At 43.2% G+C, this 24,201-nt stretch overlaps 1 protein-coding gene across 3 annotated transcripts in view; it reads left to right on the top strand.

The window, feature by feature from the left end:
• Positions 1 to 24,201, top strand: part of anxa4 (annexin A4) — a 42,802-nt gene that overhangs the window by 270 nt on the left and 18,331 nt on the right. The window contains exons 1-4 of one of the 3 annotated variants that reach the window (XM_061875838.1): positions 2,229 to 2,253; positions 10,549 to 10,600; positions 17,709 to 17,796; positions 22,515 to 22,609. In XM_061875838.1, coding sequence (XP_061731822.1) covers positions 10,592 to 10,600; positions 17,709 to 17,796; positions 22,515 to 22,609 — 192 coding nt within the window. In that variant the 5' untranslated portion in view covers positions 2,229 to 2,253; positions 10,549 to 10,591. Of the gene's footprint in view, positions 1 to 2,228; positions 2,254 to 10,548; positions 10,601 to 17,708; positions 17,797 to 22,514; positions 22,610 to 24,201 lie in introns of those variants that run through there. The other 2 variants (XM_061875837.1, XM_061875839.1) reach the window with 2 other exon arrangements.

The raw sequence follows: 24,201 nt of genomic DNA, 5'->3' as shown, positions 1-24,201 counted from the left end.
TGCGAGTTAACGGTCATTTTTTTTTACAAGCTTTTAAAAAAAAAAAAAAAAAAAATCTAATTCCTAGATGTGAAACAATGTCTTTTTGTGAGTTTTAAGGAATATTGTTTCGCACTGTTGCGCAATTATTGCCAAGCTGTTATGTATATATTGCCAACATGGTGGCATAGGTAAGTGTTCCTATGTGACTTTGTTCACCTGTGACATTCACCTGAGCTGTTCTGTGTGATTGCATAGTAATTACGTCATCAGGGCTGCACTTTTCTCCCCGTGAAGACATTAAGTTGAATTACACGTAGCTGTTGAGGTGGCGACTTGTCCAGGGTGTACCCCGCCTTCCGCCCGATTGTAGCTGAGATAGGCGCCCCCCCCGCGACCCTGAAAGGGAATAAGCGGTAGGAAATGGATGGATGGATGGATGTTTTTCCTCCATGACACAAACCAGGTTGAGTTTGTATCCCCTAAACTAGTGTTTTTTTTCAACCACTGTGCCGCGGCACTCTACTGTGCCGTGAGATATTGTCTGGTGTGCCGCGGGAGTTTATGTAATTCCACCGAATTGTGTTGGAGCCATTATGGATTGAACTTTCACAGTATCATGTTAGACCCGCTCGGTCCCCTAGAGCAGGGATCTGGGGAACCTTTTTGGCTGAGAGAGCCATGAAAGCCAAATATTTTAAAATGTATTTCCGTGAGAGTCGTATCATATTTTTTAACACTGAATACAACTGTCAGGTTCACACACTGATGACATTTATTAAACAGACAAGAAGCAAGGAATTAAACAGAGACTGGATTCAATTTAGCTCAATGAGGAGAAACCCGTAGACCTGTACTCTAGTACAGTGTCATTCTACGCCTCCTTTTTCATTTGGACTTTCCCAGAATAAAACAACTGAATGCGTCCATCTCTTATTCTTTTTAATAACATTGTCACTCTGAAGCGAACCAATAATAAATAAAATACTTTTGACCATTAACGCGACCTCTTGAACAGGTGCGGTAGAAACAGATGGATGGATTCAAATGCATGAGATATGTTTTATATTTTGAACGTTTTTTTTAACACTGTGATTACCAGCGGAACTATTAATTACTTATCGTGTTAAGCAACGTCAGCGAAGATTTATCCGAGAGCCAGATGCAGTCATCAAAAGAACCACATCTAGTTCTAGAGCCATAGGTTCTCTACCCCTGCCCTAGAGGTCCTCTCCAAGGTTTCTCATAGTCAGCATTGTCACTGGCGTCCCACTGGGTGTGAGTTTTCCTTGCCCTTATGTGGGTTCTTCCGAGGATGTCGTTTTTGCAGTCCTTTGAGACATTTGTCATTTAGGGCTATATAAATAAACATTGATTGATTGATTGATTAAAAATAGTTTTTTGCAAAAGCCAGTAATTACAATCCGTCAATGTGTCGGTGCTGTCTAAGGCAGTGGTTCTCAAATGGGGGTATGCGTACCCCTTGGGGTACTTGAAGGTATGCCAAGGGGTACGTGAGATTTTTTTTTTAATATTCTAAGATAACCGTACTTCCTTGAATTGCCGCCGGGACGCTAATTAATTCAAAACCTCTTCTCAGTCCTGCGCTTACCAAAGGCATGCGGTAAAAGTAAGCATGCGCTAGTTATTTTAAAACCTCTTCTCACTCCGGCACTTACCAAAGGTATGCAGTAAAAATTTGAGTGTGATGTAAGCTTGGACCTTAAATCCTACCGAAGAGCTCTTAAAGGCCTACGCAGTCTGATATTAACATTGCAACACATGCCAATACGGCTTTTTTATTTGACTAAATTACAATTTTAAATTTCCCGGGAGTTTCGTCTTGGAAACGTCGTGTAATAATGATTTTTAGAAAATATGAGCGCTACGCACACACACACAGCTAAAAGTCGTCTGCTTTAACGGCATAATTACACAGTATTTTTGGAGATCCGTGTTGCTGAATCTTTTGAAATGTGTTTTAATGAATATTGGAGAAGTCACAGTAGAACGATGGAGTTGGGAAGCTTTAGCCCTTAGCCACACAAACACACGGTGATTCCTTGTTTAAAATTCCCGGACCTGAAACTTTACTATGGATCAGAGCGCGGTCAAGCAGACATGGATCCCAACCGTATGTCAACCAGCAGGTTCGGTGAGAAAGTTGTGGTTAAAAAATCGCTTCTTACCGGATATCAGCTGAGCTTGTGTCGTCCATACAGCTGCTGTCGACACTCGTGAGACATTGGCGTCAACACAGCCGTGGACTATCAGGTAATATTAAACTCACTAAAACACTAGCAACACAATACAAAGATAAGGGTTTTCCCAGAATTATCTTAGTAAATGTGTCTGAATCGCTCCCACTGCAATCGCCTTTTTTTTTCCTAGTCCTTCACCCCGAATTTCCTCATCCACGTTTCAATGCTATCGCATTTTTTTTTTTTAATTCATTTTTTTTTTTTCTAGTCCGTCGATATCAATATCCTCAAACACGAATCTTTCATCCTTGCTCAAATTAATGGGGAAATTGTCGTTTTCTCGGTCCGAATAACTGTTTTTGTTGGAGGCTCCCATTAAAATCAATGTGAATATGTGAGGAGCCCCCACTCTTGCGACGTCATCGTCTGCGACTTCCGGTAAAAGCGAGGCTTTTTCTGGAAGTACCAAAAGTGGCAAACTTTATCGTGGATGTTCTCTATTAAATCCTTTCAGCAAAAATATGGCAATATCGCGAAATGATCAAGTATGACACATAGAATGGACCTGCTATCCCCGTTTAAATAAGAACATCTCATTTCAGTAGGCCTTTAATCTTCTTCCCTTTATGCGATTTCAAATTACCGGTATTGAAATCAGCCTCCTCCATTTTGAAAATGATGACAGGGTGAGTGTCACAAGTTTGACCAGGCGGTAATTCAAGGCAGGCGCATACTATATGCCTGGCGGCAATTCAAGGAAATACGATGGCAACAATTCAAAAATCCTTTATAAATATATTTATTGAATAGTACTTCAACAAAATATGAAAGTAAGTTCATAAAGTGTGAAAAGAAATGCAACAATAGTGTTGACAGCTAGATTTTTTTGTGGACATGTTCCATAAATTTTGATGTTTTTTTGTGAATAAATGTTTAGAATTAAGTTGATGGATCTCTATTACGATCCCCAAAGAGGGCACTTTAAGTTGATGATTACTTCTATGTGTAGAAATCTTTATTTATAATTGAATCACTTGTTTATTTTTCAACAAGTTTTTAGTTATTTTTATATCTTTTTTTTCCAAATAGTTCAAGAAAGACCACTACAAATGAGCAATATTTTGCACTGTTATACAATTTAATAAATCAGAAACTGATGACATAGTGCTGTATTTTACTTCTTTATCTCTTTTTTTCAACCAAAAATGCTTTGCTCTGATTAGGGGGTACTTGAATTAAAAAAAATGTTCACAGGGGGTACATCACTGAAAAAAGGTTGAGAACCACTGGTCTAGGGCAGGGGTCGGGAACCTTTTTGGCTGAGAGAGCCATGAAAGCCAAATATTTCAAAATATATTTCTGTGAGAGCCATATCGTATTTTTTTTAACACTGAATACAACTAAATGTGTGCATTTTTAAGTAAGACCAACATTTTTAGAGTATAATAAGTCTCTTATTCTTTTTAATAACATTGTTATTCTGAAGCTAACCAATAAGAAATAAAATGTCATGTCTGTTGATCATGTTTTTGTTTGGCCATGTGCTGTTTGTCCTTTGGGCTCTTTAAGTTCCTGTTTTTTTTCCACTCCCTTGTCTGGTTTCCTATTTTACTCATTTTGTCCACCTGTCTCTGGTGGACAAAATGCCCGCTCACCTGCTTCCCGAGCACTAATCAGAGGCAGTATTTAAGCTTGTCTTTGCCAGTCAGTCGCCCTGCGCTGACTTGTTTCATGCCTTGCCATAGTTTCGTGCTTCATGCCATGCCAAGTAAGTTTTCTTTGATTTATGTTCATAGTCTTTTTATGCGTTAGCTTTGTTCCTTAGCCCAAGTTGTGCCTCCTCTGTGAGCGATTTTTGTTTGCATATTTTTTTTAGTTAAAATGAAGTCATGTTTTTACCTAAATACTTCTTACCATTAATGCGACTTCTTGAACAGGTGCTGTAGAAAAACGGATGGATGGATTTAAATGCATGGGAATGTTTTATATTTTGTACGTTATTTTTAGCTCTGTGATTACCAGCAAAATTATTCATAATTATCGCGTTAAGCAATGTCAGCTAAGATTTATCTGAGAGCCAGATGCAGTCATCAAAAGAGCCACATCTGGCTCTAGAGCCATAGGTTCCCTACCCCTGGTCTAGGGGGACGGCGTGGCGAAGTTGGTAGAGTGGCCGTGCCAGCCATCTGAAGGTTACTGGTTCAATCCCCACCTTCTACCATCCTAGTCACGTCCGTTGTGTCCTTGAGGAAGACACTTCACCCTTGCTCCTGATGGGTCCTTGTTATGCCCCACAATATTATTTTCTAAGACACCTAGTGGTGGAAATCAGTTTTTCAGTTTGTGTTCTATTTTGACCCTCCTGTCTTTCCGTAGCCAGCTTAGTGTGGGTGTGTTTCAGAGAGCAGTTGAGAGCAGATGTCAAACAAACAGCACTCACTGCAGGCTTTAAAGGCCTACTGAGATGAGATTTTCTTATTTAAACGGGGATAGCAGGTCCATTTTATGTGTCATACTTGATCATTTCGCCATATTGCCATATTTTTGCTGAAAGGATTTAGTAGAGAACATCCACGATAAAGTTCGCAACTTTTGTTTGCTAAAAGAAAAGCCCTGCCTCTACCGGAAGTCGCAGACGATGATGTCACATGTTGATGGCTCCTCACATCTTCACATTGTTTTTAATGGGAGCCTCCAAGCCCTCGGGAAGTCCTGTGGGGAGTGCTCAGAGAGTATGGGGTACCGGACTGTCTTATTGTGGCGGTCCGCTCCCTGTATGATCAGTGCCAGAGCTTGGTCCGCATTGCTGGCAGTAAGTCGGACACGTTTCCAGTGAAGGTTGGACTCCGCCAAGGCTGTCCTTTGTCACCGATTCTGTTCATAACTTTTATGGACAGAATTTCTAGGCGCAGTCAAGGCGTTGAGGGGATCCGGTTTGGTGGCCACGGGATTAGGTCTCTGCTTTTCGCAGATGATGTGGTCCTGATGGCTTCATCTGGCCGGGATCTTTAGCTCTCACTGGACCGGTTCGCAGCCGAGTGTGAAGCGACCGGAATGAGAATCAGCACCTCCAAGTCCGAGTCCATGGTTCTCGCCCGGAAAAGGGTGGAGTGCCATCTCCGGGTTGGGGAGGAGACCCTGCCCCAAGTGGAGGAGTTCAAGTACCTAGGAGTCTTGTTCACGAGTGAGGGAAGAGTGGATCGTGAGATCGACAGGCGGATCGGTGTGGCGTCTTCAGTAATGCGGACGTTGTATCGATCCGTTGTGGTGAAGAAGGAGCTGAGCCGGAAGGCAAAGCTCTCAATTTACCGGTCGATCTACGTTCCCATCCTCACCTATGGTCATGAGCTTTGGGTCATGACCGAAATGATAAGATCACGGGTACAAGCGGCTGAAATGAGTTTCCTCCGCCGTGTGGCGGGGCTCTCCCTTAGAGATAGGGTGAGAAGCTCTGCCATCCGGGAGGAACTCAAAGTAAAGCCGCTGCTCCTCCACATTGAGAGGAGCCAGATGAGGTGGTTCGGGCATCTGGTCAGGATGCCACCCGAACGCCTCCCTAGGGATGTGTTTAGGGCACGTCCAGCTGGTAGGAGGCCACGGGGAAGACCCAGGACATGTTGGGAAGACTATGTCTCCCGGCTGGCCTGGGAACGCCTCGGGATCCCCCGGGAAGAGCTAGACGAAGTGGCTGGGGATAGGGAAGTCTGGGCTTCCCTGCTTAGGCTGCTGCCCCCGCGACCCGACCTCGGATAAGCGGAAGATGATGGATGGATGGATGGATGGATGGATGGATGGGGAGCCTCCAACAAAAACAGCTATTCGGACCGAGAAAATGACAATTTCCCCATTATTTTGAGCGAGGATGAAAGATTTGTGTTTGAGGATATTGATAGCGACGGACTAGAAAAAAAACAAGAAAACGCGATTGCATTGGGACGGATTAAGATGTTTTTAGACACATTTACTAGGATAATTCTGGGAAATCCCTTATCTTTCTATTGTGTTGCTAGTGTTTTAGTGAGTTTAACAGTACCTGATAGTCGGAGGTGTGTCTCCACGGGTGTGTTGACGCCAGTGTCTCAGGGAAGTCGACGGCAGCCTTATGGGCGGCACAAGCTCAGCTAATCTCCGGTAAGAAGCGACTTTTTACCACAATTTTCTAACCGAAACCTGCTGGTTGACATTCGTTTGGGATCCATGTCTGCTTGACCGCTGTGATCCATGGTAAAGTTTCACTTCCGGGAACTTTAAACAAGGAATCACCGTGTGTTTGTGTGGCTAAAGGCTAAAGCTTCCCAACTCCCATATTTCTACTTTGACTTCTCCAATATTAATTGAACAAATCGCAAAGGATTAAGCAACACAGATCTCCAAAATACTGTGTAATTATGCGGTTAAAGCTGACGACTTTTAGCTGTGTGTGTGTGCAGCGCTCATACTTCCTAACAGCCCGTGACGTCAAGCGTACACGTCATCATTACGCGACGTTTTCAAGAAAAAATTCCCGGGCAATTTAGTAAACTAAAAAGGCCGTATTGGCATGTGTTGCAATGTTAATATTTCATCATTGATATATAAACTATCAGACTGCGTGGTGGGTAGTAGTACGTTTCAGTAGGCCTTTTAGCTTTCTTTTCGACTTTGAAGACTTTGAAGGTCTTAACCTTTTTACAAAATATACAATTGATCCTTCACTAAAAAGGCCTAAAATACACTACAAACGCTTGGGACTCTTTTTTTCATCAAGAATTATATCATGTTAGCTATCTGCTAAGCTAACCAGCAAAAAGCAAGAGCAGAATAGTCCTGGTTAGTGTGTGAATGTGTGTGTGAATGGGTGAATGCGGAAATACTGTCAAAGCGCATTGGGCTCCTTAAAAAGGGGTAGAAAAGCGCTAAAAAAGTACAACCATTTACATTTAATTTAATTTAGAGCTCGGCAGAGTAACCGCGTAATCAGAATCAGAAATACTTTATTAATCCCAGAGGGGAAATTAAAATTTTCAGCACAATCCCATTCAAGATCCGACAAACATTACAGGGAGACAGAACAGGATCGTTGACGGGTTTGCCAACTTCCATATCAATAGGTGGCAGCAGGTAGCAAATAGCTTTGTAGATGCCGGGGACGACGACAATGGTTTTCAGGTAAAAAGGTATTTAATGCTCAATCAATCAATCAATGTTTATTTATATAGCCCCAAATCACAAATGTCTCAAAGGACTGCACAAATCATTACGACTACAACATCCTCGGAAGAACCCACAAAAGGGCAAGGAAAACTCACACCCAGTGGGCAGGGAGAATTCACATCCAGTGGGACGCCAGTGACAATGCTGACTATGAGAAACCTTGGAGAGGACCTCAGATGTGGGCAACCCCCCCCCTCTAGGGGACCGAAAGCAATGGATGTCGAGCGGGTCTAACATGATACTGTGAAAGTTCAATCCATAGTGGCTCCAACACAGCCGCGAGAGTTCAGTTCAAAGCGGATCCAAGACAGCAGCGAGAGTCCCGTCCACAGGAGACCATCTCAAGCGGAGGCGGATCAGCAGCGTAGAGATGTCCCCAATCGATACAGGCGAGCGGTCCATCCTGGGTCTTGACTCTGGACAGCCAGTACTTCATCCATGGTCATCGGACCGGACCCCCTCCACAAGGGAGGGGGGGACATAGGAGAAAGAAAAGAAGCGGCAGATCAACTGGTCTAAAAAGGACGTCTATTTAAAGGCTAGAGTATACAGTTGAGTTTTAAGGTGAGACTTAAATGCTTCTTCTAGTGCTAAAACCTAAAATAAACTAAAGGCGAGTGCCGCTAAGAAAAGGACTTGAAGCTCAGGGAAGGCAATGCAAAACTAAAATTAAACAAAAACAGAACGCTGGACGACAGCAAAGACTTACTGCGTGTGGAGCAGACGGCGTCCACAAAGTACATCCGTAAATGACATAAGAAGCAACAACAAAATAGGAGCGTATGACAAGAACTAAAACACTACACACAGGAAAAAAAATTAGAAAACTCCAAATAAGTCAAGGCGTGATGTGACAGGTCGTGACAGTACACCTACTTTGAGACGAGCTAAATGCCCATCCATTCATTTTTTTTTACCGCTTGTCCCTATCGGAGTTGCGGGGGGCCGCTGGAACCTATCTCAGCTGCATCCGGGAGGAAGGTGTTGTACACCCTGGACAAGTCGCCACCTCATCACAGGGCCACGAGCTAAATGGTGAATGGGTTATACTTGTATAGCGCTTTTCTACCTTCAAGGTGCTCAAAACACTTTGACACTATTTCCACATTCACACATTCACACACTGATGCGGGAGCTGCCATGCAAGGCGCTAACCACCACTCATCAGGAGCAAGGGTGACGTGTCTTGCTCAAGGACACAACGGACGTGACTAGGGGATTGAACCAGGAATCCTCAAGTTGTTTCCCATTCTTGCTTGATGTACAGTTTAAGTTGTTCAGCGTTTCTGAGTGTTGTTGATAAATGGCTTCCGCTTTGCATAGTAGGACATAGAAGGACAGCTCCAGACTTGAGAAACTGATCAGGCGGGCCGGTTCTACAATGGGAATGAAACTGGACTCACTGGTGACGGTGGCAGAGAAGAGGACTGTTGACAAACTAGTGAGCATCCTGGATGATGCCAGTCACCCTCTGCATAGCGTTATCAGTAGCCAGAGAAGCCTGTTCAATGCTAGACTGCCTAATCCCAAGTGCAGGACTAATAGACTCAAGAACTCCTTTGTCCCACACGCCATTAGACTGTACAAGTCCTCTCTGGGACGGGGGGCGGGGGGTATTAGGATGACAGGGGATGCAAAACATTAACAGTGCGGTACGTTTTCATAACATGGTCACTACTGCCTACTTTGTCTTGTTATATTCTTATTTTACTGTTATATTGTTATTAGTAATACAAGTGTAAAATAGGTCAAACATTATTTTCAAAGCAATTGTTGGTGTAAACACATTTAAGTGTTAAAAACATTATTATCTGTATCCATTCGGCATCCATTGCGGAGGTCACCCAGGGGGGAAGGGGTCCATACGTCTGCGGTCCCTTTTGAAGGTTTCTCGTTGATCCCTTTGAGATGAGTTTTTTCCTACCCTGATGTGGGATCTGAGAGGAGGATGTCATCGTGGCTTGTGCAGCCCTTTGAGACACTTGTGATTAAGGGCTATATAAATAAACTTTGATTGATTGATTGATTGATATTGTTATTCCCATTGTTTTTATTCTTTTTGTAATATTTCTCTATTTTGTTTCCTTTTAAACCCTCATTATTTACTTTTTTTTTTTAAATTGATTTCAACTCTGTATACTGCTGCTGGAATTTTAATTTTCCTGAAGGAACTCTCCTGAAGGAATCAATAAAGTACTATCTATCTATCTATCTAGTAGAGATTGAACTTGCCAAAACAGATGTAGAGACCAACTGTAGTTACTGATAGTGGTTTTCTGAAGTGTTCCTGAGCCCACGTGGTGATATCCTTTACACACCGATGTCGCTTTTTGATTCAGTACCGCCTGAGGTACTGAATCACGGGCATTCAATGTTGGTTTTCAGCCATGCCGCTTACGTGCACGGCCACTATAGTGATGCATGCTCGGTTATTGTGGGAATTCATATCAAACCATTGCGAAAACGCCTTTTTTTGGTGTCAATATCGGCTGCTGAGTGTCATTTTTTTAATGAAACTGCTGGTGGCGTGCCTCAGAACTTTTTCAATGGGACGGCGTGGCGCAGTGGGAGATTGGCCGTGCGCAACCCGAGGGTCCCTGGTTCAAATCCCACCTAGTACCAACCTCGTCACGTCCGTTGTGTCCTGAGCAAGACACTTCACCCTTGCTCCTGATGGGTGCTGGTTGGCGCCTTGCATGGCAGCTCCCTCCGTCAGTGTGTGAATGTGTGTGTGAATGGGTAAATGTGGAAGTAGTGTCAAAGCGCTTTGAGTACCTTGAAGGTAGAAAAGCGCTATACAAGTACAACCCATTTAATGGTAAATAAAAATGTGTCTCTGCTCAGAAAAGGTTGAAAAGCACTGCAGTAAACACTCAAATGTGTGCTGACCCCTTTTTGTAAATATGTGGCGTGCACATGTACTGTATTTGCATGTGTGTCTACAAATATCACACGCTTACAACGAAACAGCCAGAATGCAGCCCTGGCAGAGTGTAAGATGACCCAGTGAAGCCATTGGTTGATTTAATTACAGGTGTGTGCAACAACAGAAACAGACAACAATGCTTAATTGGATTAGCAGGGACACAAGAGATGCTCTAAAGTGCATGTATTATTGATATGGGGTCAATGGGTTCAGTAAATAATAATAAGTACTTCCATTCTTATTTTGCAGCTTGCCTCAACTCCAATTTAAGATATCACCCAATTATCCTACAATGGCAGCGGTAAGTATGTGCATTTTTTGTAAATTTCATGTAATCGCTCCTACTCAAGATTGTGTTGACGGAGCAAAGCAGTCATAAACAATGAAACAAAAATACAAACATTTTTTACCGTAGCAATGCAGGTTAAAATGTTCCTATGTTCCTCAAGGAATACTAAGGCCTCGGTACAAACCCCGTTTCCATATGAGTTGGGAAGTTGTGTTAGATGTAAATATAAACGCAATACAATGATTTGCAAATCCTTTTCAACCCATATTCAGTTGAATGCACTACAAAGACAACATATTTGATGTTCAAACTCGTAAACTTTTTCTGTTTTTTTGCAAATAATAATTTAACTTAGAATTTCATGACTGCAACACGTGCCAAAGTAGTTGGGAAAGGGCATGTTCACCACTGTGTTACGTCACCTTTTCTTTTAACAACACTCAATAAACGTTTGGGAACTGAAGAAACTAATTGTTGAAGCTATGAGAGTGGAATTAAGTGGAATTCTTTCCCATTCTTGTTTTATGTAGAGCTTCAGTCGTTCAACAGTCCGGGGTCTCCGCTGTTGTATTTTACGATTCATAATGCGCCACACATTTCCAATGGGAGACAGGTCTGGACTGCAGGAAAGTACCTGAACTCTTTTTCTTTTTTCTTTTTTTTCAAAGCCACGCTGTTGTAACACGTGCTGAATGTGGTTTGGCATTGTCTTGCTGAAATAAGCAGGGGCGTCCATGAAAAAGACGGCGCTTAGATGGCAGCATATGTTGTTCCAAAACCTATAAGTACCTTTCAGCATTAATGGTGCCTTCACAGATGTGTGAGTTACCCATGCCTTGGGCACTAATGCACCCCCATACCATCACAGATGCTGGCTTTTGAACTTTGCGTCGATAACAGTCTGGATGGTTCGCTTCCCCTTCGGTCTGGAAGACACGATGTCGAATATTTCCAAAAACAATATGAAATGTGGACTCGTCAGAGCACAGAACACTTTTCCACTTTGTATGAGTCCATCTTAGATGATCTCGAGCCCAGAGAAGCCGGCGGCGTTTCTGGATGTTGTTGATAAATGGCTTTCGATTTGCATAGTAGACCTTTAACTTGCATTTACAGATGTTGTGACGAACTGTATTTAGTGACAGTGGTTTTCTGAAGTGTTCCTGAGCCCATGTGGTGATATCCTTTCGAGATTGATGTCAATTTTTGATTCAGTGCCGTCTGAGGGATCGAAGGTCACGGTCATTCAATGTTGGTTACGTGGAGTGATTTCTCCAGATTGTCTGAACCTTTTGATGATATTATGGACCGTAGACGTTGAAATCCTTAAATTTCTTGCAATTGCACTTTGAGAAACGCTGTTCTTAAACTGTGTGACTATTTGCTCACGCAGTTGTGGACAAAGGGGTGTACCTCGCCCCATCCTTTCTTGTGAAAGACTAAGCATTTTTGGGAAGCTGTTTTTATACCCAATCATGGCACCCACCTTGTGACAGTTTGACCCCACACTGTCACTGTTTGACCTTTGACTTCCTCTCAAACCGTGCACATTTGTTAAGAAGCTCAACATGGACACACTACAAACATTCAATCGTGTTAGTGAAAAGCATGCTCAACAAATAAATTGTAAGCTGTCACTCACCATGGCTCTGAATGCGTGGCTAAAAGAGTCAGGGTGGGGCTGAAGGCTGTATGTAGCTGAGCACATCTGCTTCGACTAATTAGGCCTAATTTGGGCCAAACCATGATTGTCAGGAGCCGGGTGTTGTTGAGGGACACTGGACATTTGAAAGTTGTGTTGTCTAAGCCTGAATACACTTTGTACAAAAGTGACTGCTTTAAAAATGCAAAAGTACTATGTGGATACTTTTTAGACATGTGATGGTTATTTATGGTGTAATTAAAAAAAATAACTGTTCCTAATTTCCCCTGTCAAAGTGGTCCCAGTTAGTGGGCGGGGCTATGGGATATTTAAGGGGAAAAAATGCAATTTTTCTGCCAGTCTGCTGTCTGTCCTGAGCAAGAGTTTGGCTCTACATGCATCAAACATCTACTGAGATTGTGGGTGCTTTGTCTTCCTGTTGTTGTTCACCGGGACTCTCGCTGCTGTGTTGGATCCGCTTTGGACTGGACTCTCGCGACTGTGTTGGATCCATTGTGGATTGAACTTTCACAGTATCATGTTAGACCCGCTCGACATAGGTTCTCATAGTCATTATTGTCACCGACGTCCCACTGGGTGTGAGTTTTCCTTGCCCTTATGTGGGCCTACCGAGGATGTCGTGGTGGTTTGTGCAGCCCTTTGAGACACTAGTGATTTAGGGCTATATAAGTAAACATTGATTGATTGATTGACCTCTTGACACTTTATGGGATTTTCAATAAATGTTTGTAAACCGTTGCCAACTGCGTGCCTTGCCATCCTTGATTTGAAGTCCGGTTTGCAGAGGTTACTTTACCTTCACCCGAGGCGGGGTGTGACATACCCGTTCCCCATTAGCCTGCACACCTGTGGGATGTTCCAAATAAGTGTTTGATGAGCACTCCTCAACTTTATCAGTATTTATTGCCACCTTTCCCAACTTCTTTGTCATATGTTGCTGGCATGGAATTCCAAAGTTAATGATTATTTGCACACACAAACATTTTTTATAGGTTTGAACATCAAATATGTTGTCTTTGTAGCATATTCAACTGAATATGGGTTGAAAATGATTTGCAAATAATTGTATTCCGTTTCCCGCGGGGGGCGCTGGCGCCTATCTCAATCGGGCGGAAGGCGGGGTACACCCTGGACAAGTCGCCACCTCATCGCAGGGCCAACACAGATAGACAGACAACATTCACACTCACATTCACACACTAGGGCCAATTTAGTGTATAAGCGGTAGAAAATGGATGGATGGATGGATGTATTCCGTTTATATTTACATCTAACACAATTTCCCAACTCATATGGAAACGGGGTTTGTAAGTTTGATTGATTGATTGATTGATTGATTGATTGATACTTTTATTAGTAGATTGCACAGTACAGTACATATTCCGTACAATTGACCACTAGATGGCAACACCCCAATAACTTTTTCAACTTGTTTAAGTCGGGGTCCACGTTAATCAATTCATGGTAAATGTAGTCTAAGCCATATTATATATAAACTGAGCTGCCATTTTTTGACTATAAAATCTACGGTTGTTGTTTTTCACTGTAAATGGAAAGACGGTACATTGATTTTAATAGTTGAAAAAACTGGCAGCTAAGTTGCCAGAATAAAAAAAAAAGAACTTGTACTGTTTTTCCATGAACAATATAATGTTGTAAAAACCTATGTAATAGTCAAATTCTGGTAATTAAACTGCCAGCTTTTTCTGTGAAAAAGCAAAACAAAAAACAGTGGTACTGTTTTTCCATCCATTCATCCATTTTCTACCGCTTATTCCCTTTTGCGGTCGCGGGGGGCGCTGGCGCCTATCTCAGCTACATTCGGGCGGAAGGCGGGATTTACCGTAAAATGTTTAAAAAAAAAAAAACTAACAAAAACCCCCCACTATATTTTTTAATAAAATGTTGTAAATGGAAAGTTTTTACTGTAAAATGGACAGTTTACTTAAAACCCATCCATCCATTTCCTACCGCTTATTCCCTTTGGGGTCGCTGGTGCCTATCTCTGTTACAATCGGGCGGAAGGCGGCGTACACCCTGGACAAGTCGCCATCTCATCACAGGACCAACACAGACAGATAACATTTACACACTAGGGCCCATTTAGTGTTGCCAATCAACTTATCCCCAGGTGCATGTCTTTGGAAGTGGGAGGAAGCCGGAGTACCCGGAGGGAACCCACGCAGTCACGGGGAGAACATGCAAACTCCACACAGAAAGATCCCGAGCCTGGATTTGAACCCAGGACTGCAGGACCTTCGTATTGTGAGGCAGACGCACTAACCCAGGGGTCGGGAACCTTTTTGTCTGAGAGAGCCAAGATGCCAAATATTTGTGAATTATATTTATATAGCGCTTTTCTCAAGTGACTCAAAGCGCTTTACATAGTGACACCCAATATCTATGTTACATTTATACCAGTGTGGGTGGCACTGGGAGCAGGTGGGTAAAGTGTCTTGCCCAAGGACACAACGGCAGTAACTAGGATGGCACAAGCGGGAATCGAACCTGCAACTCTCAAGTTGCTGGCACGGCCACTCTACCAACCGAGCTATGTATTTCCCTAAGAGCCATATAATATTTTTTTTAACACTGAACACAACTAAACGCGTGTATTTTTAAGTAAGACCAACATTTCCAGAGTATAATAGGTCTCTTATTCTTTGTAATAACATTGTTATTCTGAAGTTAACTGTGGAGGGGGCGTGGCCTGCGGGCCTGCAGCAAAGCGGGATGTTGCCAGGACCGGCATCGAAATCAGCGACAGGCGCGTAGACGGCCCACCTGGGCCTTTTTATCTAACCACCTGTCGCTCTGTTATAAGCAGGAGGAGAGACAGGGTCGGGGCTGGAGCCAGAGCGCGAGTGAGGACGAGAGGGACAAGAGACGAATGCTGGAAAGCAACTGAGAGAAAAATAAAATAAAACAATATTGTAACCACAACGATCCGTTGTGGTGAAGAAGGAGCTGAGCCGGAAGGCAAAGCTCTCAATTTACCGGTCGATCTACGTTCCCATCCTCACCTATGGTCATGAGCTTTGGGTCATGACCGAAAGGATAAGATCACGGGTACAAGCGGCCCAAATGAGTTTGGGTCTCTCCCTTAGAGATAGGGTGAGAAGCTCTGCCATCCGGGAGGAACTCAAAGTAAAGCCGCTGCTCCTTCACATGGAGAGGAGCCAGATGAGGTGGTTCGGGCATCTGGTCAGGATGCCACCCGAACGCCTCCCTAGGGAGGTGTTTAAGGCACGTCCAACCGGTAGGAGGCCACGGGGAAGACCCAGGACACGTTGGGAAGACTACGTCTCCCGGCTGGCCTGGGAACGCCTCGGGATCCCCCGGGAAGAGCTAGACGAAGTGGCTGGGGAGAGGGAAGTCTGGGTTTCCCTGCTTAGGCTGTTGCCCCCGCGACCCGACCTCGGATAAGCGGAAGATGATGGATGGATGGAATATTGTAACCCTAAAACCGGCTCTTGGTGGTCTTAAGAACCCCCAGGAGGGCAAGCCCCACACTAACCAATAATAAAAAAAAATACTTCTTACCATTAACGCAACTTCTTGAACATAAAAATGCATGAGAATGTTTTATATTTTGAACGTTATTTTTAACACTGTGATTACAAGTGGAATTATTCATTACTTATCGTGTTAAGCAATGTCAGCTAAGATTTATCCGAGAGCCGGATGCAGTCATCAAAAGAGCCACATCTGGCTCTAGAGCCTTAGGTTCCCTACCCCTGCACTAACCCCTCTCCCACTGTGTTGCCCCAGTTTACTTAAAACAATTTATATAATTAATAATGAAATCCCCTGTGACTTGTCCAGGGTGTATCCCGCCTTACCCTGCCTTCTGCCCGATTGTAGCTGAGATAAGCACCAGCGCCCCCTGTGACCCCAAAGGGAATAAGCGGTAGAAAATGGATGGATAATGAAATCTAGAGGAAAATTAATGCTTTATTCACTGTTATAACAGCAATAACTGCCATGTGGCCCTCAATGAAAACCAGTCTGACATTCCTGCGATAGGCAAATGACAGCTGTGCACAAATAAATGTAATGAGTTCAAAATAAAACTTGGAATATTTTTTTCTCCGCTCTCATTCCTCGCGACGCCCCCTAGAGCAGGGGTCACCAACCTTATTGAAACCAAGAGCTACTTATTGGGTACTGATTAATGCAAAGGGCTACCAGTTTGATACACACTTAAAGAAATAGCCAATTTTGTTCAATTTACCTTTAACTCTATGTTATGATTAATAATTAATGATATTTATCTTTGTGGGAACACTGATCATCTTAATGATTTCTCACAATAAATATATATTTTTGATGACATGTTTTAAATCTCTATAATCCAATCTGCACTTTGTTAGAAAATATAACAAATTGGACCAAGCTATATTTCTAACAAAGACAAATCATTATTTCTCCTTGATTTTCCAGAACAAAAATGTTCAAAGAAATTCAAAAGACTTGGAAATAAGATTTAAATTTGTTTTTACAGACTTTCGACATTTGCCAGAATAATAAATGCATTTATTTAAACAATTGAAGACCAAGTCTTTAAAATATTTTCTTGTATTTTCAAATTCTTTTTGAGTTGTGTCTCTCTTAGAATTAAAAATGTCGAGCAAATCGAGACCAGCTTGCTAGTAAATAAATCCATCCATCCATTTCCTACCGCTTATTCCCTTTTGGGGTCGCGGGGGGGTGCTGGCGCCTATCTCAGCTACAATCGGGCGGAAGGCGGGGTACACCCTGGACAAGTCGCCACCTCATCGCAGGGCCAACACAGATAGACAGACAACATTTACACACTAGGGTATAAAATGTAAAAAATAGAGGCAGCTCACTGGTAAGTGCAGCTGTGAAAGACTCAAGTCGTCGTCTTGCGGGTTCCAAGGACCGCCAAGGAAAGACATGCCTTTTGACCAGGTGTAGACTTCTTTTATTTTTTAATAAACAAAAGCTTTTGCTTGTTGCTTTTCAGCCTTCCCGTTGTCTGCGTCTGTCTCTCGCTCTCTTCCGGGTTGCCTCTTGGTAAAGAGCGTACTCTGCCTCTCTGTCGGGCTGTCGGCTCCGCCTCTCCACAGCTGCTATTTGAGCTATTTTTAGAACAGGCCAGCGGGCGACTCATCTGGTCCTTACGGGCGACCGGGTGCCCATGGGCACCGCGTTGGTGACCCCTGTTCTAGAGGATGCCGCTGTAGGCAATTTGCCAATACCATCAACTTTCATTTTTATTTTATTTTTAATTCCTTGAAAGCTTGTATGTTTTGTTTAACACATCAGAAAGAACCAAAGAATACCAACTAATGAGAATGATAAGATGTGCAGTAATATTTCATGAAATATTCAGATGTTTGCATAGAAGTGTGGTTATATCAAACTGTAGAGTCACTGTATTTTCCTCACTGCTGTAAAACCCTTTTTTTTTTTTTTTTTTTTAATGACTAGATTGGAAACCGTGGAACAGTTACTGAGGCTTCTGGGTTCGACCCAGAGGCAGACGTCCAGAAGCTTCGTGGAGCCATGAAGGGAGCGGGTGAGTCCACACACACAAACACACGCGCACACACACACACACACACGCGCACACACAGAGTAACATCTCCATGGAAAAACAAACAACACTTGCTCCTCCTCAATAGGAAAGTCTGAAAAGTAAGTTCCGTCTTGCTCAGGTTGTCCATTCATGCTGATTATTATGTCAATAGTCAGTTAGTTAGCTACCGTATTTTCCGGGTGTTACAGACTCAAGCCGTCGTGCGGGTTCCAAGGACCGCCAAGGAATGACATCATGGCGAGCAGGGTTAAACTTCTTTAATTGAAAGAATAAATTTCTCTTGCCGGGTTGCTTTTCAGCCTTGCCGTCCGCTGCTCGCGTCGTCCTCTTTCTTGGGCTCTCCGTCTCTCTCACTCGGCATCCGCTTCTCTCTTGTTCCGTCTCTTCTCTCCGTCTCTCTCCCCCACCTTCATGGCTGGCCCCCTTTCATACAGTGCGAGATGATTATTTAATTGTGCCCAGCTGGGCGACCCGTGCACCTGATCACGATTGCGGCGTCGCTCCCGGCGCGCCCCCCCTCGCTGATCGCTTGCCGTCCACGCCTCCTCACCGCCATCTTGGGCCGGGCTCTGGCGTGCCCTGCCTCGCTGTCAGACTGCCAGCTCCACCTCTCCACACCGGGCTATTCCGGTATTTAAGCCAGATCCACCAAATTTTATTTTTGTACATATAGGGCTTGTGCAGGGGCCCAGGCTTAGACCAATTTTTTATTTTTTTTCTCACCCGCCAAACCCCACCCCCCCATTGTTTACCTGTATCTCACCTTTTTTGTAAGGGGCGCCGTAAGTTGGCAGACCCGTCAGCGATCCTGTTCTGTCTCCCTGTAATATTTTATCCTGTTCTGTCTCCCTGTAATGTTTGTCTGATCTTGAATGGGATCCGGCTGAAAATTTTAATTTCCGCTTGGGGATTAATAAAGTGATTCTGATAATAGCCAAACCACACTATAAACCGCGGATAAATATCAGTATGAAATATTTTGTAAATGTTTAGTTACATACCATAAATCTTTCCAAACGGTGACAGTTACAAGGCAGTAAAACGGCTGATCAAGCAAAACAGAAGTCATCGTCATGGACCCACTAGCTGCGGATAGCTTTCCAATCAGCTAAACAGACTCAATAACTCCATGGTGATGTTTTGGTGGATTTAGGAAACAAACAATACAAAGAGAAGGCCATTGTAGGTTAATAATACTAACACAGACACTTGTAAACGGGTTAGCATAGTCGCTAATGCAACCGACGCTAGCTTGATTATATTAGCATGAAATATGCATGAAAACACTCTTACAGACAGCACACAGGACGGATTAGTAAGTATGAATTGTTGTAGTTATATTGTAAAACTAACTACCGTTGCTTGGGGTGATGAATCAAGGACAAACATTATAGACGAATAGGAAGTGCATTTTCAATCCGCAGCACCTGCAGCAAACATACTTGTTCAAAAGATGGCGCCGTAGCACAGACAATAACACACCTTTTCTGTGTCTCTGTAATATGAAAAGTATGTGTTGAATATAAACCATTATGACCGCTAGCGAAGAAAAATCTATACATTTTTCCGCAGTTTTATAAGCCGCAGGGTTCAAAGGGTTGAGAAAATAGTAGCAACATACAGTAATCAATCAATCAATCAATCAATGTTTACTTATATGGCCCTAAATCACTAGTGTCTCAAAGGGCTGCACAAACCACTACGACATCCTCGGTAGGCCCACATAAGGGCAAGGAAAACTCACACCCAGTGGGACGTCGGTGACAATGATGACTATGAGAACCTTGGAGAGGAGGAAAGCAACGGATGTCGAGCGGGTCTAACATGATACTGTGAAAGATCAATCCATAATGGATCCAACACAGTCGCGAGAGTCCAGTCCAAAGCGGATCCAACAAAGCAGCGAGAGTCCCGTTCAGAGCGGAGCCAGCAGGAAACCATCCCAAGCGGAGGCGGATCAGCAGCGCAGGGATGTCCCCAGCCGATAACTCAAAAAGTAACAGTTGGATTTTCATCAAACTTTTAGGAAATGTCAGAACTGGGATAAGGAACAAAGGATTACATTTTTGGGACTGATCCGGATCTTTTCTACCGCGTTGCCCTACATTTGCGTTATGAGCTTCAACTTGTGTGTGTGTGTGTGTGTGTGTGTGTGTGTGTGTGTGTGTGTGTGTGTGTGTGTGTGTAAGCGGGTGGCCCCGCCTCCAACCACAGATACAAAGACAGGAGATGACTGACGAGAGGCTATACTATGTTTCTTTAATTTCTTTAATTCAGCAATAGATAGCTAAAAAAAATCCATGTGCTGATTTCCATCTAATTTTCAGGAGATGTCAAAAATGGGATAAGGAACGAGTGATTGTATTTTGGGGCTGATCCGGATTACCATCTGGATTCATGATATTTTTTTTTACTATTGGGAGGTAGAGGGCACGGCTTAGGTATTTTTTCTAGTTGTGTGTGCATTCTAGCCAGCATTAAGGAGTACGTAGCAGACATTGTGTATCAGCAAAAATATATTAGAAGCAATGTGGATTTAGTTAGCAAGTGTAATCATCTTCCCCTGACTCTTGCTGCAGCTAACAGATGCTGTCTATGTGGAGGCTCGCTTACTTTTGCCCTATTCTGACTCCAAGTCATGAGACTGATGCCCTATACTTAAGTACTGATGTCTCAGAGGTGCCACTAGTGTGTATTGTTACGCTTCATGCTGGAATTTAGACTGTTTAAAAAACATTTCCTTGTGGTCTAATGGTGGCTATTTGGTCAAAATGTAGCATAGATGATGTTTTACAGATCATCCTCAAGTCGCTTTCTGACAGTCGCTTCAGGATGTGCCGTTTTGTGGGCGGTCTTATTTACCTGGCTCACCTTAGAGGGCGTCTTGTCCCCGTCATCTTTGTTGTAGCGGTGTAGCGTGCAAGGACGGGAGTGGAAGAAGTGTCAAAGGATGGAGCTAACTGTTTTAATGACATCCAGACTTTACTTCAATCATCAATTATTGCTCACGAGTGCAATAACAACGCCGTGAAAAACCGTCCGACCTGACCTCTCTAACAACTAAAGCTCCTTGGGTGAATAATATAAACTCACAACACCGGTATGTTTTAGCGCTTTCATGGCGAGTTTACTGACAGATATAAGTAAGAACTTTACACTACTTTATATTAGAAATGGCAACAGCTGAAGATGAATGTCCCATAACAAGAAGATAGAGGAAAAAGAAGAAGCTTATCGACAACGGTGTCGGCACAGACTACAAAGGCGGACTCACGCACATTTTCAGGATTTATCATCATCATCATCAGCCATTGTCAGTCCACTGCTGGACGAAAGCTGAGAAAGCCTCAGCATGTTTCTGCCATTTGGCGTACTTTTCATGCTGGTTATTAGCCTACACCTTCCACGCTGGCTTGGTGCGGGTTGGCAGTGGTATTTTATATCAGAGATCCTTCTCCTAGACTAATTGCCTTACTGGGCTGTCGAACTTAAGTCTGTCCTGTTTGTTGTCCGCGCCCTATTTACCCAGGGACCCGCTCAGCTTTATGGCGCTGACCGCCCGCCAGTCACAAGAGAAGGTGCAAACGGTTCTTTGTGTGCATTTTATAGACGTTAGTTGGGACTCACTAACCCCACACACAACCTCCCATTTCATGCCTGGATGTAGTTTAACGTCATACCCAGGATTTATGCAGATTCAAAATACAGATCAGCAGGTACCAGTAGGTAAAAAAAAAGTTGATTTTGCATAATATTGTGAAACAAAACACCAGGTAATATCTCTTACGTTATACACACACCATAATAATACTGGTATGTTGAAGCACAGTACAATCCATCAAGCTTCATAGCTTACCAAAGTTGTACTAAAACATTTTAATAGATTTTTGAGCGCTGTATGTAATGTTTTATATCATCAATGGAACACATTTTGGTGTTGTTTACTTGAGTCATATTACAGTCTACACGTGGGTGTGAGTTTTCCTTGCCCTTATGTGGGCCTACCGAGGATGTCGTAGTGGTTTGTGTTTTGGTTTGTGCAGCCCTTTGAGACACTAGTGATTTAGGGCTATATAAGTAAACATTGATTGATTGATTGATTATGTGTGACTGCCATCATATTGCAGTCTACACGTATCTCTTATGTCTGACTGCCATCTACTGGTCACACTTATCATTTCACCATGTACCAAATAAAATAGCTTGGAGGTCGGTAAGCACAACCCAAATTATCCCGTACATTAGGTACACCGGGTTATAAGACGCACTGTCGAGTTTTGAGAAAATGAAAGGATTTTAAGTGCGCCTTACAGTCCAAAAAATACGGTGCTACAATGTAACTTAAATGATTGGGATCGCAACACACTAGCATCGCAATGTGAGATTAAGTGCGAACATTACGCTGACTGACAGTAACATCATGCAAGGTAAGCCTATTCGTTGGCAAAAAACAAAATTATAAAACTTACGGTTCCTACGTCCGTAGCTTCGGGCTTTATTTTAAGATGTGTAGTGAAGCCAGCATTTTTACTAAATGGTGGGCGTCGACTAAGGGTGAGGTCCTACAGCTGGGAGCAGGTCGGAAGGAGAGTCGATACAGGTCATTTTTGCTGTAAAGCGCACATATTACTACTATAACTGCATGACAAAGTCAATGTTGCCAAATAGGGGATTTTTAAACTCTCATTGTCTTGCAGGCACCGACGAGGCCGCCATCACCGAGGTCTTAGCGCATCGTACCATTGCCCAGAGGCAGCGCATCAAGGAGGCCTACAAGCAGACAGTGGGGAAGGTGAGACATGTTCTTGTTAAAAAACGCAAAAGTCCTTACAGGAAAACAATGACGGGGTTTTTTTTACACTCCAAACAATGTAGAATTTAAACATCCAGAAGCTGCAATAAGTGCTGCTAGGATCCTGATGAGAGTGCGGAAATATGACCGTATTACACCACTTCTCAAATTCCTGTTCCACTCAGGATTGAATACAAAGTCTCCCTACTAACCCACCAGTGCCTCTATGGAAATGCCCCCCTCTACCTAAAAGAGCTACTCATCCCCAAATCCTCCACACTACACCTCCGATCCGGACAGGCTAACCTCCTCCAACCTCCGAGGACCAAGCTACCGCCGCTCCCAGTCTGTGGAACTCTCTCCCTGACCACCTGAGGGCACCACAGACTGTGAATGCTTTAAAAAAAGGCTTAAAACCCCTTCCTTTTTTTTTTAAATATATTTTTTAGATATATACATACTAAATAAATAATGATAAATGGGTTGTACTTGTATAGCGCTTTTCTACCTTCAAGGTACTCAAAGCGCTTTCACACTACTTCCACATTTACCCATTCACACACACATTCACACACTGATGGAGGGAGCTGCCATGCAAGGCGCCAACCAGCACCCATCAGGAGCAAGGGTGAAGTGTCTTGCTCAGGACACAACGGACGTGACGAGGTTGGTTCTAGGTGGGATTTGAACCAATGACCCTCGGGTTGCGCACGGCCACTTTCTCACTGCGCCACGCCGTCCCTAGCTAGCTCTGTTCTAGTTTTTATTTTTATTTTTTTAATACACTGTATCCCATTGAGGTTGTTTACTCAATGAAAAGTGCCTTTTACAAATAAAATCTATTATTATTATTATTATTATTAAAAGCCACCAAAATAGGAGCGCAAGACAAGAACCTGAAACATTACTCACGGCAAAACGCCAAAAAACTCAAAATAAGGCACGGCGTGTTGTGAGAGTTGTCAAACTTGGACTTGGATTTGGGTTGTTTCTTCGACGCAGAGGGAATTTGGAACGAGCCAGGCGTGAACGTGAGTACATGTTTAATTATTTAACACTATAACTACTAAAGACAAACAAAAAGTGCTCACAATGGAGGTACAAAACTTGGCTATGGAAACAAACACTTGCACGGTGGCATAAACAATGAACATGAAACAAAAGCTTGCACAATGGCAGAACTATGACCAACTAAAACAAAAACACTTACTGTGACGAGAAAGAGTGAGGACAAAGCAGCATGGATATCATTAGCAGGAGGTGCAGCATAGGAAGGTGAAGTTGCCAGTACGAAGACAGAAAAATAATGGCTTAAATAATCCATCCATCCGCGTATTCCCTTTTGGGGTCGCGGGATGGCTTAAATAATGACTATGATAATTAGAAACAGGTGTGAGGGCTGAGGACAAGGGCGGGACTTGAGGGCAAGGTGAAAATCAAAGAGTTGGCATGGAGACGAAAACAAAACAGGAAGTGCAAAGACAGAACTAAATGTCCAAAAAACTAAACATAACATGACCAAACATGGCAAGAAACAAAACATAATCTACAGGCGTGACAACAGTACACCTACTTTGAGAGAAGCGATATAC

The sequence above is a fragment of the Nerophis ophidion genome, linkage group LG17 (assembly GCF_033978795.1).
Source record: "Nerophis ophidion isolate RoL-2023_Sa linkage group LG17, RoL_Noph_v1.0, whole genome shotgun sequence".
Classification (NCBI taxonomy): Eukaryota; Metazoa; Chordata; class Actinopteri; order Syngnathiformes; family Syngnathidae; genus Nerophis; species Nerophis ophidion.
Note: the sequence above shows the minus strand (reverse complement) of the source record. Positions and strands in the feature narration are given on the sequence as shown.